This window comes from Chinchilla lanigera, unplaced genomic scaffold, assembly GCF_000276665.1.
Source record: "Chinchilla lanigera isolate Chin_1 unplaced genomic scaffold, ChiLan1.0 scaffold00011, whole genome shotgun sequence".
Lineage (NCBI taxonomy): Eukaryota > Metazoa > Chordata > Mammalia > Rodentia > Chinchillidae > Chinchilla > Chinchilla lanigera.
Window position 1 is genome coordinate 20099766 of NW_004955412.1, and position 13686 is coordinate 20113451.

At 50.7% G+C, this 13686-nt stretch overlaps 1 protein-coding gene across 3 annotated transcripts in view; it reads left to right on the top strand.

Annotated features, from left to right (window-relative positions):
* The window catches only part of Foxr1 (forkhead box R1), an 11712-nt gene extending 3133 nt beyond the window's left edge, over nucleotides 1–8579 (top strand). Inside the window, exons 2-6 of one of the 3 annotated variants that reach the window (XM_005378289.2) lie at nucleotides 4893–4967; nucleotides 5070–5323; nucleotides 5540–5766; nucleotides 7248–7486; nucleotides 7886–8579. In XM_005378289.2, the coding sequence (XP_005378346.1) occupies nucleotides 4893–4967; nucleotides 5070–5323; nucleotides 5540–5766; nucleotides 7248–7486; nucleotides 7886–7914 (824 nt within the window). In that variant the 3' untranslated portion in view covers nucleotides 7915–8579. The remainder of the gene's footprint in view (nucleotides 1–4892; nucleotides 4968–5069; nucleotides 5324–5539; nucleotides 5767–7247; nucleotides 7487–7885) is intronic. The other 2 variants (XM_013511129.1, XM_013511128.1) reach the window with 2 other exon arrangements.
* Nucleotides 8580–13686: the final 5107 nt, after the last annotated feature.

Here is a 13686-nt window from a genome sequence, read left to right on the forward strand (position 1 = left end):
GCTCAGTTTCTCAAGAGGTCGTTGGGCTAGGGGGTGCAGCTCAGTGATAGAATGCTTGTCTAGCATGTCAAGGCCCTGGTTTTGATCCCTCTCTTCACTGGAAAAAAAAAAAAAAAAAGAGGTTATGGTAGTAATGGAGACCACGGATGCTGGTAGGTAGGCTGGACCTAGGTGGTAAAGACAGGCACTGAGAAGGTAACCAGCCTGGCTGGATTTGCTGATGAATTAGATTTGCGGTATAAGAACAAACAAAAAAAATTGGGGGCTGGGGATGTAGCTGAACATTCCAGCACTTGCCCTGCGTGTGAGGCCCTGGGTTATATCCCAGCACTAAAAAACAAAATTCCCAACAACTCTTGTTTTGTTTTGTTTTTGTTTCTTGTTTGTTTGTTTTGTTTTTCTTCCGGTACCAGGAATCGAACTCATGACCTTGTGCTTGCCAAGCAGGCGCTGTGCCACTGAGCTAAATCTCCAGCTCCAACAACAACTCTTTTTTTGAGACGGGGTCTCACTGTGTAGTTCAGGCTAGCTTGGAACTCACAGCGGATCCTCCTGCCTTAGGTTCTCGAGTGCTGGAATTACAGGTGTGCAACGTCACACTCAGCTCCAACAACTCTTAAGAGGCCCATTGAGGGCTGGGGATTTAGCTCAGCGGCAAAGTGCCTGCCTGGCAAGGTCATGAGTTTGATTCTTGGTACTGGGAAAAAAAAAAACCAAAAAAAAAAAAGGGCAATGGACCATCTCTTGGTCCCAACTACCCAGGAAGCTGAGGCAGGAGGGTTAGGTGGGCCCAGGAGTCCAGAGTTAGCCTGGAAAACATTGCAAGACCTCATCTCAAGGGAAGAAACAACAACAAAAAAGAAATTGGCAGCTGACTCCTGAAATTTTGGGCTGACTGGAGGGATAGATTTGTACTGAGATGGTTTTTGTTTTTTTTTTTTTTGGTACCAGAACTCAAACTCAGGACCTTGTGCTTGCCAGGCAGGTGCTGTGCCACTGAGCTAAATCCCTGGTGCTTGTACTGAGATGGGAAGGTGTCATTCAAGACCAGGTTTAGGGAGAAAGATCAGAAATTCTCTGGACTTGCTGACTTGCAGGGGATACAGATGTCAGATATAGGAGCCTGACGTTTTGGAGAGAAGTGTGGGCTGTGGATGTCAGTTTTGAGAGTCACTGGTATCGGAGTGAGTTTTTGGTGGTTTGTTCTGTAAACAGGGTCTCACTCAGTAGTCCAGGCTGGCCTTGAGTGCTGGTGCTGGGGTACAGCCGTGCGCCACCACGCCCAGTTTAGGGGTGGGATTTAAGGAGCCGAGAGAAAGACCAAGGATGTGTCCTATGGCCTTGCACTACAAGGACTTGGGGAGGAGAGAAACACTGCCTGGGCCTACCCAGAAGACCACTGAAAATCAGAACGGTGGACTCTGGCGTCCTAGAAACCCAGGGAAGAAAGTGTTTCAGGGAGGGAGAAGCCAGGTGAGGTGGCCGGGCCCATAATCCCAGCACTTGGCAAGCTGAGGCAGGAGGATCAAGGCCAGCCTTTGCTATATATAGTTGGAGGCCAGGTCTCAAAAGAGAGGAGAGATCTGTGAAAGACTGTTACATTGGGCAGCATGGGAGTCAGCGGCATCTTTGATAAGAGTGGTTTTGGAGGAGTGACCTCGCTGAAGTCCTTTCTGGAGAGTGGTTAAGAAAGGAGGGGCTGGGCGTGCGGCCGGGCATGGTGGCACATGCCTGTAATCCCAGCACTCAGTGAGGCTGAGCCGGGAGGATCCACCCTGCATTTGAGGCCAACCTGGGCTACATAAGTGGGTTTAAAGCCAGCCTGCACTATATAGTGAGACTCTTATCTTAAGAAAAAAGGAGGAGCCGAGCGTGGAGGCACATGCCTATAATCCCCGCACTGGAAAGGCTGAGGCAGGAGGATCATTTCAAGTTCAAGACCAGCCTGAACTGCATATGAGACCCTGTCTCAAAACGACAAAAAGAAAAAAAAGAAAAAAGGAGGAAAGCTGGGCACAGTGGACCACCCAGAGGAGTTTGATGTCAGCCTGGTGCTGTAGGGAGACCCTGCCTCAAAAAGAAAGAGAAGCAGACACCGAAATTATAGCCAGTTCTGTGCCGGGGATATAGCTCAGTTGCACAGCACCTGCCCGGCAAGTGCAAGGTCCTGAGTTCAATTCCTGGTACCAAAAAATATATATATATATTTATATATAGGCAATTCTTTCCAGGAGTTTTGCTTCAAGGAGAAGCAAAAACATGAATAGTGGCCTGGCACAGAAAGTAGGGACAAATTCTTGTGTTTTGTAAAATGGGAGCATTACCATGTTTGTTTTGTTTGTTACAACATGCTAGAATGTTGTTGAGAATGCTCCAATAGACCCAGGAAAATGAATGGCAGGAAATGAGAGCGTTTTGGAGACAATGCCTTTGAGAAGCCCCTGGCAGATAGACGTGCACAGGCACTGTCCTTTGATCCCGCTGAGACCAACCCACTGATCCTGTCACTTTTTGTGGCTCTCAGTCACTTGATGTCCTCTTCTTCAACTAACTCGGAACCTGTTTCTCAAACATTTTGCTGTCTGCCTGGCACACACGGTCAAGCCCCCGGCCCCTCTGTGGCTTTGGAGCACTTGTTTGGCCAAACCACAACTGTGATTAATCGTCCTCAGCGACATAGCGCTCTGACGCCACAGGAGAGGCGCTCTGAGGGCTCAAGTCCGCAGATTGGCAGTGCCGGTGGGGCTCGGGGGCTCAGGGGCGCGAGCCGCTTGTTTGGCTATGGTGCTCGGATGGGGCGCAGAGGCTGCAGTACTGGCTTAGGACAGGACTGCGAGGTGCTGTGTAAAAGGAGTGTGGCCCCAGCTACTCAGGAGCCGGGCGAGGATCCCCTGAGCCCAGGAGTGTAGGGTCATCGTGGACAACATAGGGAGACCCTGTCCCCCTCTTTGTTTCCCCTTTTTTTCCCCCGTACTGGGGATCAAACCCAGGGCTTCCCAGTCCTCTGCTCCTGAGCCACCTGCCTAACCTCTGTCTCATAAAAAAAAAAGAAAAGTAGGGGCTGAGGGTGTAGCTTGGTGGTACAGCGCTTGCCTACCGTGTTCGAGGCCCTGGGTTTGATCCCCAACACTACAAAAATAAAACATGAAGTAGGGTGGGAGGCAAAGCCTGGGAGAAGCTTTTAAGTGGCCAAGATTTAAGGCAGGAGCAAGGTTAGAGGCAGAGTAAGCCAGGAGATAGGGGAGTGAGTAGCTGAGGGTTTGCTAATAGTAACCAGCTGGGTCAGGCTATGTGTTTCCATAGAGAGTGAATACAACACCCCACAGCAGGTAAGGGCTGTACCTGGGCCTCACTGCTCCTCAGGAGACTGCTCTTCTCCAGGGCTGCACTTGTTGGTATTCTGGATTCTTTTTCCCTGCGTACTTTGTCAGTACCTCAGATTGTCTCTTTTTATAACTGTCAGTTTGGTGTAAAGTGTTATCTCAAAAAAGTGTTATCTCTATCCGTTATTTTACTGCATTTTTCTTATTACTAATAAGGCTAAGGATCTTGCTAGCCATTCAGGGATCCCATCCTTGTGAATGCTGTTCACAGCTTTGCCCACTCATTAAGTTGACTTACTGATTTTGTAGGTGCTCTACTAGAGAACTGAGAACTTTGCCATGTTTTGTTTTGTTTTGAGACAGGGTCTTTCTATGTAGGTCAAGCTGTCCTTAAACTCACTTTGTAGCCCAGGCTGTCCTTGAACTCAAGGTGAGCCCCCTGCCTCAGCCTCCCAAGGGCTAGGATCACAGGTGTGTGCAGATTCATGGTGCTGGGGATTGAACCCATGGCCTTGTGGATGCTAAGCAAACACTACCACTGAGGTACATTCCCAGCCCTATTTCTAGTCCTTTATGTTCCAAAAAAGTGATTCCTTTTCTCCCCATAAAGGTATAGTCCATTCTTTCATGAGTTAACTCCTAGATACCTTTAATTTTCCTTGCTATTATAACCAGGACCTTTTAAAAAGTTAATTTCCAGTTTTAATGCTTGCACAGAGGAACAGTATTGATTAGTATGTTCTCTTATCTTCAAAGTTGCTGTGTATATTCTTCTTGGATCTAATCATATATATATATGATTAGATATATATACTTTTTAATTTTTAAATTTTTTTTTTGGAGACTGTAATTCAGGCTGGGCTTGAACTCACTAGGTAGCCCAGGCTGGTCTTGAACTTGCAACAATCCTCCTGCCTCAGCCTCCTGAGTGTTGGGATTACAGGCCTGCACCACCACACCCAGGTTAATCATTTGTATATTGATACTGCATTGTTTTTTATGTTATCTCTCTCTCTCTTTGTTTTGTCTTTTTGAGATGCACTGTGCAGTTCAGGCTGGCTTGAACTCGCTTTGTAGCCCAGCTGGCTTTGAGCCTCCTGCCTCAGCCTCCTGAGTGATTGCATTACAGGCATGCACTACCATGCCTGGCCAGGCAGTTCCATATAAGGACTAGACAAGAAACCCAGGCTGGAGGTAAAGATTTGCAACTCCTGAATTTATAGATGGTGACTGAAGCTACAGGCACACATGAGCTTGTACAGGGACCGAGTATATAAATGAGAAGAAAGGAATGCAGAGGAGGCCAGGTGTGGTGGTGAGCACCTGTAATCTCACCACTTAGGAGGCTGATGCAGAAGGATCACCATGAGTTCAAGGCCAGCCTGGACTGCACAGCAAGACTCGGTCTTAAAAAGAAGGAAAAAAAAATGGAGAGAAGAATGAGAAGGGCAGAGAGATGAAAGGAAGACTGGTAGAATAGATTCCACAAGCTTTTCCTGAGACACCTTCAAGGCCCAGGATCTCAATGGAAATTCTAAAATATTGTAACTCTTTTTATCTTTTCACCAGTTGCCAAATATAGACTCCGAATAGTTCATCCACCTGTATTGCCTCTGAAAAGGAAGCCCAACCCTGACGGGGATGGTGAGTAGTGAGGGAGCCTCTGACACGGCTGTGTGTCCTGGGCTGTCCCGGGGACGCCCAAAGACAGTGAGGCGTGGCATTATCTCCTTCTGCTCCACACAGCTCCAGAGATTGAGCCCAACCTGTGGATGTGGGTGAACCCCAACATCGTGTACCCTCCGGGCAAGCTGGAAGTCAGAGACCCCACGAGGACTGCAGATGTGACAAGCAAGCCTTCCTGCCCTCCGCCATCCCTAGAAGAGCAAGATGCCAGCAGCTCAGAGGGCACCGGGGTGGAATCACCGCTGCCTTCCTGCAGTGAGCAGCCGCCCCCCGAGAAGCGGAAGCGGTTCGCCTCTTCCCCTGGTGACAGGGAGGTATGGATACAGCCTGGGCAGTAGGCAGGGTGGGCCCAGGAGCGAAGCATCAGTGTTGGGATTTCCTAGGGACAGCTGAAGGTTAACGTGTGCTAAAGTGAGCAGGCCCCTTGGGTTGGGGAGAAGGCCATGCGGCCCTGCACCACCCCCCTTCAGCTGCTGCACCCTGGAGTGGAGGCCGCCGAGTCAGGACAAGTTCCTACTCTGCTCCTCTAGCTCACAGAAGAGGAGGAGGCCGAGGACCAGGATGACAGCTCCTCTGTGGCTCTCCTGCCCCCTCTCACAAGGGCCTCCCTCCAGAGTCGGAGGCTGCAACAAACCGTCAGCCTGGAGGGGAGGCTCTGGTCCCGGCCCCCTCTCAATTACTTCCACCTAATTGCCCTGGCACTAAGCAACAGTCCCCCCTCTGGCCTCAACGTGCAGCAGATCTACAGTTTCACTCGGTATGTGCCGGGGCCCTGTGAGGAGGGCGGTGGGAAGCGGTCCGGGCCCTGGCCTGAAGCCTTCCAGTCTGCCCCGGCCCTGGGCTGTGACTCAGTTTCTCCATCTGGGGCTGAGGATGAGCATCCTCCCAGGCCACTGTGTGCCTCCCCACCTATAAACAGGATCCCTCCATGAAGTCACAGATGCCCTCGGGCCAATAACACTTCCTTTCGCTCCACCTCAGTGTCCCACCCACTTCTAGGGAAGTGCTACCTGCCACAGCTCCCTGTACCCCAAGGGGCCAAGGGAGCCTGGTCAAGAAGCGGCCGGCATTCAGTGTGTGTGTGGGGGGTGTCAGCACGCTCACGCATGCGTGCTCTGGACTGAGCCCAGGCCTCACACATGCTGAGTGTGCACTGTACCACAGAAGTTACCCCCAGTGCTGTACTGAGCTCTGACAGGACCCTTTCCCAGGACTGGAGTGGAGAGAGGAGCCTAATGTCTCAGATTATTCATCCTCCAGTGATATGGCTCCTTGACCAGAGGCCTGATTCTGTTTTGTTTCTGCCGTGGTCCAAGTCCTGAGCCTTGAGGGCAGAGGAGGAAAATGAACCTAGGGCTGAGAGCAGGGAGGTGGGCTTTAAAAAGAAGAGTTAGCTGGGCGCGGTGGTGCACACCTGTAATCCCAGCACTTGGAGAGGCTGAGGCAGGAGGATTGCTGTGAGTTCGAGGCCAGCCTGGGCTACGAAATGAGCCCAAGGCCAACCTGAACTGCATGGCGAGACCCTATCTCAAAGAGACCAAAAAAAAAAAAATGGTTTTAACAACTGGATGTGGGCAGGCATTTAATTCCAGCACTGAGAGGCTGAAGCTGAATGATTACAAATTCGAGCCCAGCCTGGGCAATTTAGTAAGACTCTGTCTCAAAATTAAAAAATAAAATTACAAGGCCGGGCATGGTGGTGCACGCCTGTAATCCCAGCACTTGGGAGGCTGAGGCAGGAGGATCATTGCGAGTTCAAGGCCAGGTTGAACTGCATAGCATGATCCTGCCTCGGAAAAGAAAAGAAAATTACATTTTAAAAAAGAGGCTAGGAAGCCAGGCGTGGTGGTGCACGCCTGTAATCCCAGCACTTGGGAGGCTGAGACAGGAGGATCATTGTGAGTTCAAGGCCAGCCTGGGCTACAAAGTGAGCTCAAGGTCAGCCTGAATTGCATAGCGAGACCGTTTCAAAAAGACAAAAAAAAAAAAATGGCTGGGGACATTGCTCAGTGCAAAGGCCCTGGGTTCAATCCCCAGCATTGGAAGAGGGGCGCTCATAAGCAGTGCGTGGTGCAGAGAGTGCCGTGTGCGCAGTCAGCAAAGAGCAGCCAGCCTGACTTGGCACTTTCAACCTTGAGAGAAGGTCTGGGGCTCCTGGCCCCTGGGGAGAGCTGGCACGGGAGTGGGGCCTTCTGCCTCGAAACCTTGCCTTGCCTTACCTTTCCTCCCTGCCCGCAGATGGCACTTCCCCTTTTTCCGGACGGCTCCAGAAGGCTGGAAGAATACTATCCGTCACAATCTCTGTTTCCGCGACAGCTTTCAGAAAGTGCCGGTCAGTATGCAGGGGGAGGCCAGCCCCCGACCTCGATCCTGCCTCTGGAAGTTGACTGAGGAGGGACGCCGCCGCTTTGCGGAGGAGGCCCGCGCCTTGGTTTCCACTCAGCTGGAGAGTATCCAGCAGTGCATGAGCCAGCCAGGTGTGATGCCTTGTCACCAGTGGGCCCGAGGGGGGACCTGAGGGCCCTGAGCTAAGCCTATGAGCCGAGTCCCGCTCTGGGAGCATCTTCTGTAGGAAGCGGGGTGAAGGCAGTGGTCAGTGGTCTGAGCCCCCTGGTGATACCTGGTGGAGACGAGACCACTCCCGGTGGCATGACCCTTGATGTGCCAGGGGCTGGGGAGCCCCACTGCTGGCCCGCGAGAGGCGTCACATGCAAAGGCGACTTTCTCTTTCTCCTGGTGCTGTTCAGGGAGCCCCAGGAGAGGTGTGTGAGCGTCCAGGGGGGAGAAGGAAACGGCCCGCTAGAAGAGAGGGTTCCAGGCATGGGGACAGCGGTTGCGAAGTACAAGTTCCTTTGAACTTTTTCATTGTCTTACAGATTTGATGCCCTTCCTCTTCCGACCATGAGGAGCAAGAGTCATCGGCTGTGTCTTATTAAAGTTCCCGACAGCAGCCTCTGCGTGTGTGTTTGTGTGTGCTGTGTGTGTGAGAGTCTCAGGATGGGCTCAGGGCAGGAGTGTAGTTCAGCTCCAGTGTGGAAATGGGGGCCCTCAGAGCCGTGGGCGGCTCCCAAGGTAACAGGGCCGGCGCTGGTGGCAGCTGGGAGAGCCTGTGCCCTTCGTTCTTCAGGCTCCTGGAGCAGCTTCCGCGCTCCTGGGTTGTGAAGATTATCTGAGGAGATGCTAGCTCATAGTCAGCAGTGCCACTCATTTACCTTCAGCACCCTTTAAGAGGCTGCCGTGGACCCAGCTAGGCTCGGCAGACAGGCGCCGGGAGGACCCTTGGTCACGGCAGAGAGGAGGCACTGTGGAAGGCCTGCAGTTCAGGGAGCTGCAGCCTTCAGTACTTGGGTGGTGCTAGGGATTGAACCCAGAGCCTCGGACCCGCTGAGCGTACTCCAGCACGGAGCTGTATCTCCAGCCCTGCTTGATCTTTGTGTGTGTTTTGTTTCCTTGGTTGGTTTTTATAGTGCTAGAGGTCAAACCCGGGGCCTTGTGTGTTGCTTGATTTTGTGTATATTTGAAAATTTCAGTCAGAAACTGTACAATACTGTAATGAACACCAACATCTGTTCTCTCATGGCTTGTTTTATTTATGTGTCCACCCCATTCTCCCCCCCTCCTCTCTGTCCTTCCTCTCAAAGTTGTTATCCTAAGGCACAGCTGGTGTAAAGACAAGTTCTGTCACTGTATTAGTTTTAAGATAAGGAATTTAGGGCCAGAGGTATAGGTCAGCAGCACAGCACCTGCCTGGCGTGCACGAGGTCCTGAGTTTGATTCCCAGTACACAAAAAAAGAAAGAAATTGGCTCCCAAGTACTGACCCGGTAGCTTTGGGGTTGAGTCCTAGGATGGGCAGGAAGTAGAGGGGGTAAAAAGTAGGCGCCACAGCAACGGCTGGCTGGCAGAGCAGTGCGAGCGGAAGGAGCCGAGCCCAGTCCCAGCAGCCCAAGGTGCGCAAGTCCACCGTGTCGTGGGTGGTGACTGGAAGAGGGATGGGGCCAGAGAGAGACCAAGATGCGACAAGCCGGGGGCGAGGGGGCTGCTCCACACTAGTAAGGAGAGTGGGGCTCAGTTCCAATTGGGTGAAATGGCGGAGGGAGGCCCGTGGGAGAGGCGTTTCCTTGGGGCTAGGAGTCCCTTTGCTCGCGTCTTCTCCAGTCCTCCAGAGGATCCAGGACACTGGGCTGGGAGCTCGGGAGGCTGCTGTTCCTGAGCTCTGGGGGGGAGGGGGAGGCCTGTGGAGAACGGAAGGACAGAGCGGCGTTCAGAGCTTCATCAGGATCCCGGGCACCGCAGACACTTGGACAGTGCTGGACGATCCTGTGTCTGCCGCGGGACCGAGGTGGCGTCTTGCTCCCAAGGTTGAGAGGGTCTCTCTTTTCCTTCCCTCCTTCCTTCCTTTCCTGTGCTGGAGTTTGAACCCGGGGCCACTCTACCACTGAGCTCCATCGGCAACCCTTTTTAATGCTGCAGTAGGGCCTGCCTCACTGCCCAGGCTGCCCTTGACCTTGTGATCTTCCTGCCTCAGCCTCACAAATAGCCAGGATGACAGCCGAACCCCACTCCACCCAGCAGCATTTTTGTTTGTTTTGACTCCTTCCTCGGAGCTGTGTTGTCCTTGGTAGAAGTTTTAACATTTCTAAATCTCAAGTTTCCTTGATAAGTAAAATAGAGATAAGCAAAATACACAGATCTGATACTTGGAACTAAGTAAGATAGCGGAATGGCAAAGTCTGATGTCCTAGCGGTTATGGGGCGCTTACAGACATTGTTCTGTGTGGATTTGCAGAAGTCCGTCAAGGAGCAGGTACAGTACTATTCTGTCTTCATGGCACAGCCGTTACATTTGAGGACTAAGCTTTATATTTCTTGTCCATTCGTCACCCCTTAATCCCTTGCACTCTGGCTCCCTAAGAAATACAACTGCCTCTTCCTCATGATTTTTCTGTTGTTTTCTATTTTTTAAGGCAGGGTCTCACTATGTGGCCCAGGCTGGCCTTGACTTCCCAAGTGCTGGGATTACAGGCATGTGCCACTGGGGTTATGTCCAGATAAACATGGTGGAAGTTGAAAATACATTGAATGCACATACATATATACTTAGCACTTATTTTTTTTGTACCAGGAATCAAACTCATGACCTCAGGCTTGCCAGGCAAGCACTTATGCCGCTGAGCTGTAGCCCCGGCCAACATTTATTTCAAGGTAGTTAATGTAAAATATTTTCAGTGTTCATTTGAATTATCATCTTGTAGGCTATTTCCAACTATCTCATGTCTTCACATAGATTATCCATTGTAAAATACTTTCATCATACTTTTTCCTTTATTTTTCTGAATGAATACAATAGAGCATAACAGCTTTGCTTTTTATTTTTTTTAACCTTTATTTTTTTTTAAATGGGGGGAGGTTTATTTAGCTCAGTTTGTAAAGGTTTCAGTCCATAATCGACTGGCTCCTAGGCAGGGTGGCCTGGTAGAAGGGCAGTAGTTCCTGGCGGTGGAAGACAGCAAAAGCAAGAAGAAGGAACAGTATGCTTTAAAAATCACATGGGTGATCTGTGGCATGGTGGCACATCCCTATAATACCAGCACTCAAGAGGCTGAGGCAGGAGGATCACTGTGAGTTCCAGGCCAGCCTGAACTGCACAGTGAGATCCTGTCTCCAAAAAAAAAAAAAAAAAAAAAAAAAAGGAGTCACGTGTGAGCCAATCCCAGCAACTGGGAGGCTAAGGCAGGAGGATCACCACAAGTGCAAGACCAGCCTTAAGTACATACCTCTCAAAAAGCAAAAGAAAGTTCCGTGTGTGGAAAGTACATTACTAAGTCATTTCAGGGAGGTAAGGTACGTGCACCGTCCCTAGGATACTAAGCAGGCAGCACAGAACCTCTGCACCAAGCGTCCTGTGCAGCCCCCAGCCCACGGCTCCCCTCCAGTGCTGTCGGCAGCCAAAGAGAACAGCACCAAAGAGCAGGTGATGGCTGTATCCGAACACCCGCAGCCTAGCATGGGGCCCTCGGTAAGAAGGCTGCAGAGTAGGCTGAGTGGTGCTTGTGTCACAGCGCGGTTCCACATTCTCTGCAAGCACAGAGGAAAAGCAGCAGGCAGGAGGGGCTGGCAGTTTGTTTCCCGCATCTGCTGCTGTTTCTCCAGAGGTGTCCGGGGTTTGAGACCACACTCTTCAGTGAGATAAACCCGACGTGTTAAATACCGCACAGTTCTGCAGGGCGTGCTGCGCACCAGTAGTCCCAGCACCCCGGAGGCTGAGGCAGGAGGATCGTTGAGAGTTCAAGACCAGCCTGGGCTACAAAGTGCGCTCAAGGCCAGCCTGAACTGCATAGCGAGACCCTGTCTCAAAAAGACAAAAAAAAACAAAGGAACAAGGGAGGTGAAGGGGGAAAGGAAGGAAGGGACAAGAAAAAAATGGAAACAAAGCTTTTATAAATGAGGGGGATGGGACAAAGGCAAGAAAAACCATGTACAGGTACAAATTCCCTGTGATGAATGTTATTTATCTAAAATATACCAATATAATTTTTAAAATTCAAAAAGAAAAATCCGGGAAAAGAAAAAGTGCTGGTGCCACCCTGCTCTGTGGGGACCTGAGCATGGCACAAGGAGGCAGAGGCTGAGGAGCTGGGAGGGGCAGGGATCAGATGGGAATAGTACTTACACCGGGTTATGTCCAGATGAACACAGTGGAAGTTGAAAGTGCAGTGAATACCCCTAACCTCTGGAGCCTCTTAGCAACCCAGCTTACTTCAGAATATCGGGTGTCCAGGCAGGTTTTCAACTCACCACATAACCCAGGCTGGCCCCCTAACTGTGGTGATCCTCCTGCCTCAGCCTTCTGAGTGGTGGGATCATAGGTATGCGCCACTACACCTGGCCTATAAATTAAACTTTATCATATAAATGTATGTATAGGAAAAATATTCAGAGAACTCAGTGCTATCCAGTTTCAGCCATCCACTGTGGGTCTTGGAATATATCCCTTTTTTTTCTGAACCAGAGTCTCATGTACTTTGCGATGGTCTTCAATTCACTAGCCCAGGCTGGCCTCAAACTTGTGTCGATCTTCCTGCCTCTTGGGTGCTGGAATTACAGGGGTGCACATTCATCTTGGAATGTATCCCTTGAAGATAAGGGAAAAATTCCTGCATTTGTTGATTGTTGTTTGAGGTATCCTCTCACTTCGTACCCCAGGCTGACCCGGAATTTGCATTCTTCCTGCTTCAGCCTCTTCAGTGGTGAGATGACAGGCACAAACCACCACACCCAGCTAGAAAGTGACATTTTAACAGACTTTATAGTGAGTGAAAGTTAGCCAGACTAGCCAGGCCAGGAGGTACACAGCTGTAATCCCAGCCTGGAAGCTGAGGCAGGAGGATCACCATAAATTTGAGGCCAGGCTGAAATACACAGTGAGACTTCAAAACAGAGCTGGACAAAAGCACAATGGGAAGGTAAGATGTTCTAGTAGAGTAAATTTTAAAAACTTTTTTTTTTAAGAGAAACCACACCAGGAATGGTGATACATGCTTGTAATCCCAACACTTTGGGAGGCTGAGGCAGGAGGATCACAAGTTCAAATCCCACCTGGGGCCAGGCGTGGTGTTGCATGCCTGTAATCCCACCCCTCAGTAGGCTGAGACAGGAAGATAGTTGCGAGCTCGAGGCCAGCCTGAACTGCACAGTAAGACTCTGTCTCAAAATGACAAATGTGGGAGCCAGGCGTGGTGGCACATGCCTGTAATCCCAGCACTCAGGAGGCTGAGGTAGGAGGATCATTGCAAGTTCAAGACCAGCCTGGGCTATAAAGTGAGCTCAAGGCAGCCTGAACTGCATGGCGAGACCCTGTCTCAAAAAAGACAAAAAATAAATAAATAAATAAGCTGCGTCCATAACACTTTAATTTTCATCTTGTGACAGGATCTCTCTAAACGTTGCTCGGGCTGGCCTCCAACGTCTCAGCCTCCTGCTGCAACCTCCCCAGTAGCTGGGCTTGCACGCATGCCCAGCTGCTACCAGGTTCTGGGGGCTCCTCCTAGAGGTGGTAGTCAGAGTAGAGCTCCACTTTTTGTTGTTGGTGGTAGTGTTTTTGAGACAGGGTCTCACTATGCAGTTCAGGCTGGCCTTGAGCTCACTTTGCCTGGCTGGTCTTGAACTTGCAAGGATCCTCCTGCCTCAGCCTCCCAAGTGCTAGGATTACAGGCATGTGCCACCATACCTGGCAACAGTTTGGATTCAGTGAAAGAGCAATTTGAGGAGACAAGAGCCAGAATTGACTCTGCCAGGGAAATAATGAGAGAACAAGGTATTGAGCATTACAAGGGTCACCACAATGAATTACTACTAGGTCTCGAGCTGTAGCTCAGTGGTAGAGTGTGTGCTTACCAGCACAAGGCCCTAGGGTCCATCTCCAGCACTGGGGCAGGGTGAGGAGTGTGGAATCCTGTGAGGTAGAGCCTGGGGTGCAATGGGCAGCTCCAACTGGGAGTCTGGATCTGCCTGGAGTCTGACTAGTTTTTGAACCTGTATTTTGTAGAGGTAACCGTGTACGGCCCCATGGAAATGGTAGCCCAAACAGGTTAGTGCAAGAGAACCAGTAACAAAAGCTAAGAGAATTCTGGATGTGGAGGCAGCTCTGGCTGCTTCTAAACGTAAGGTCTGGGCTA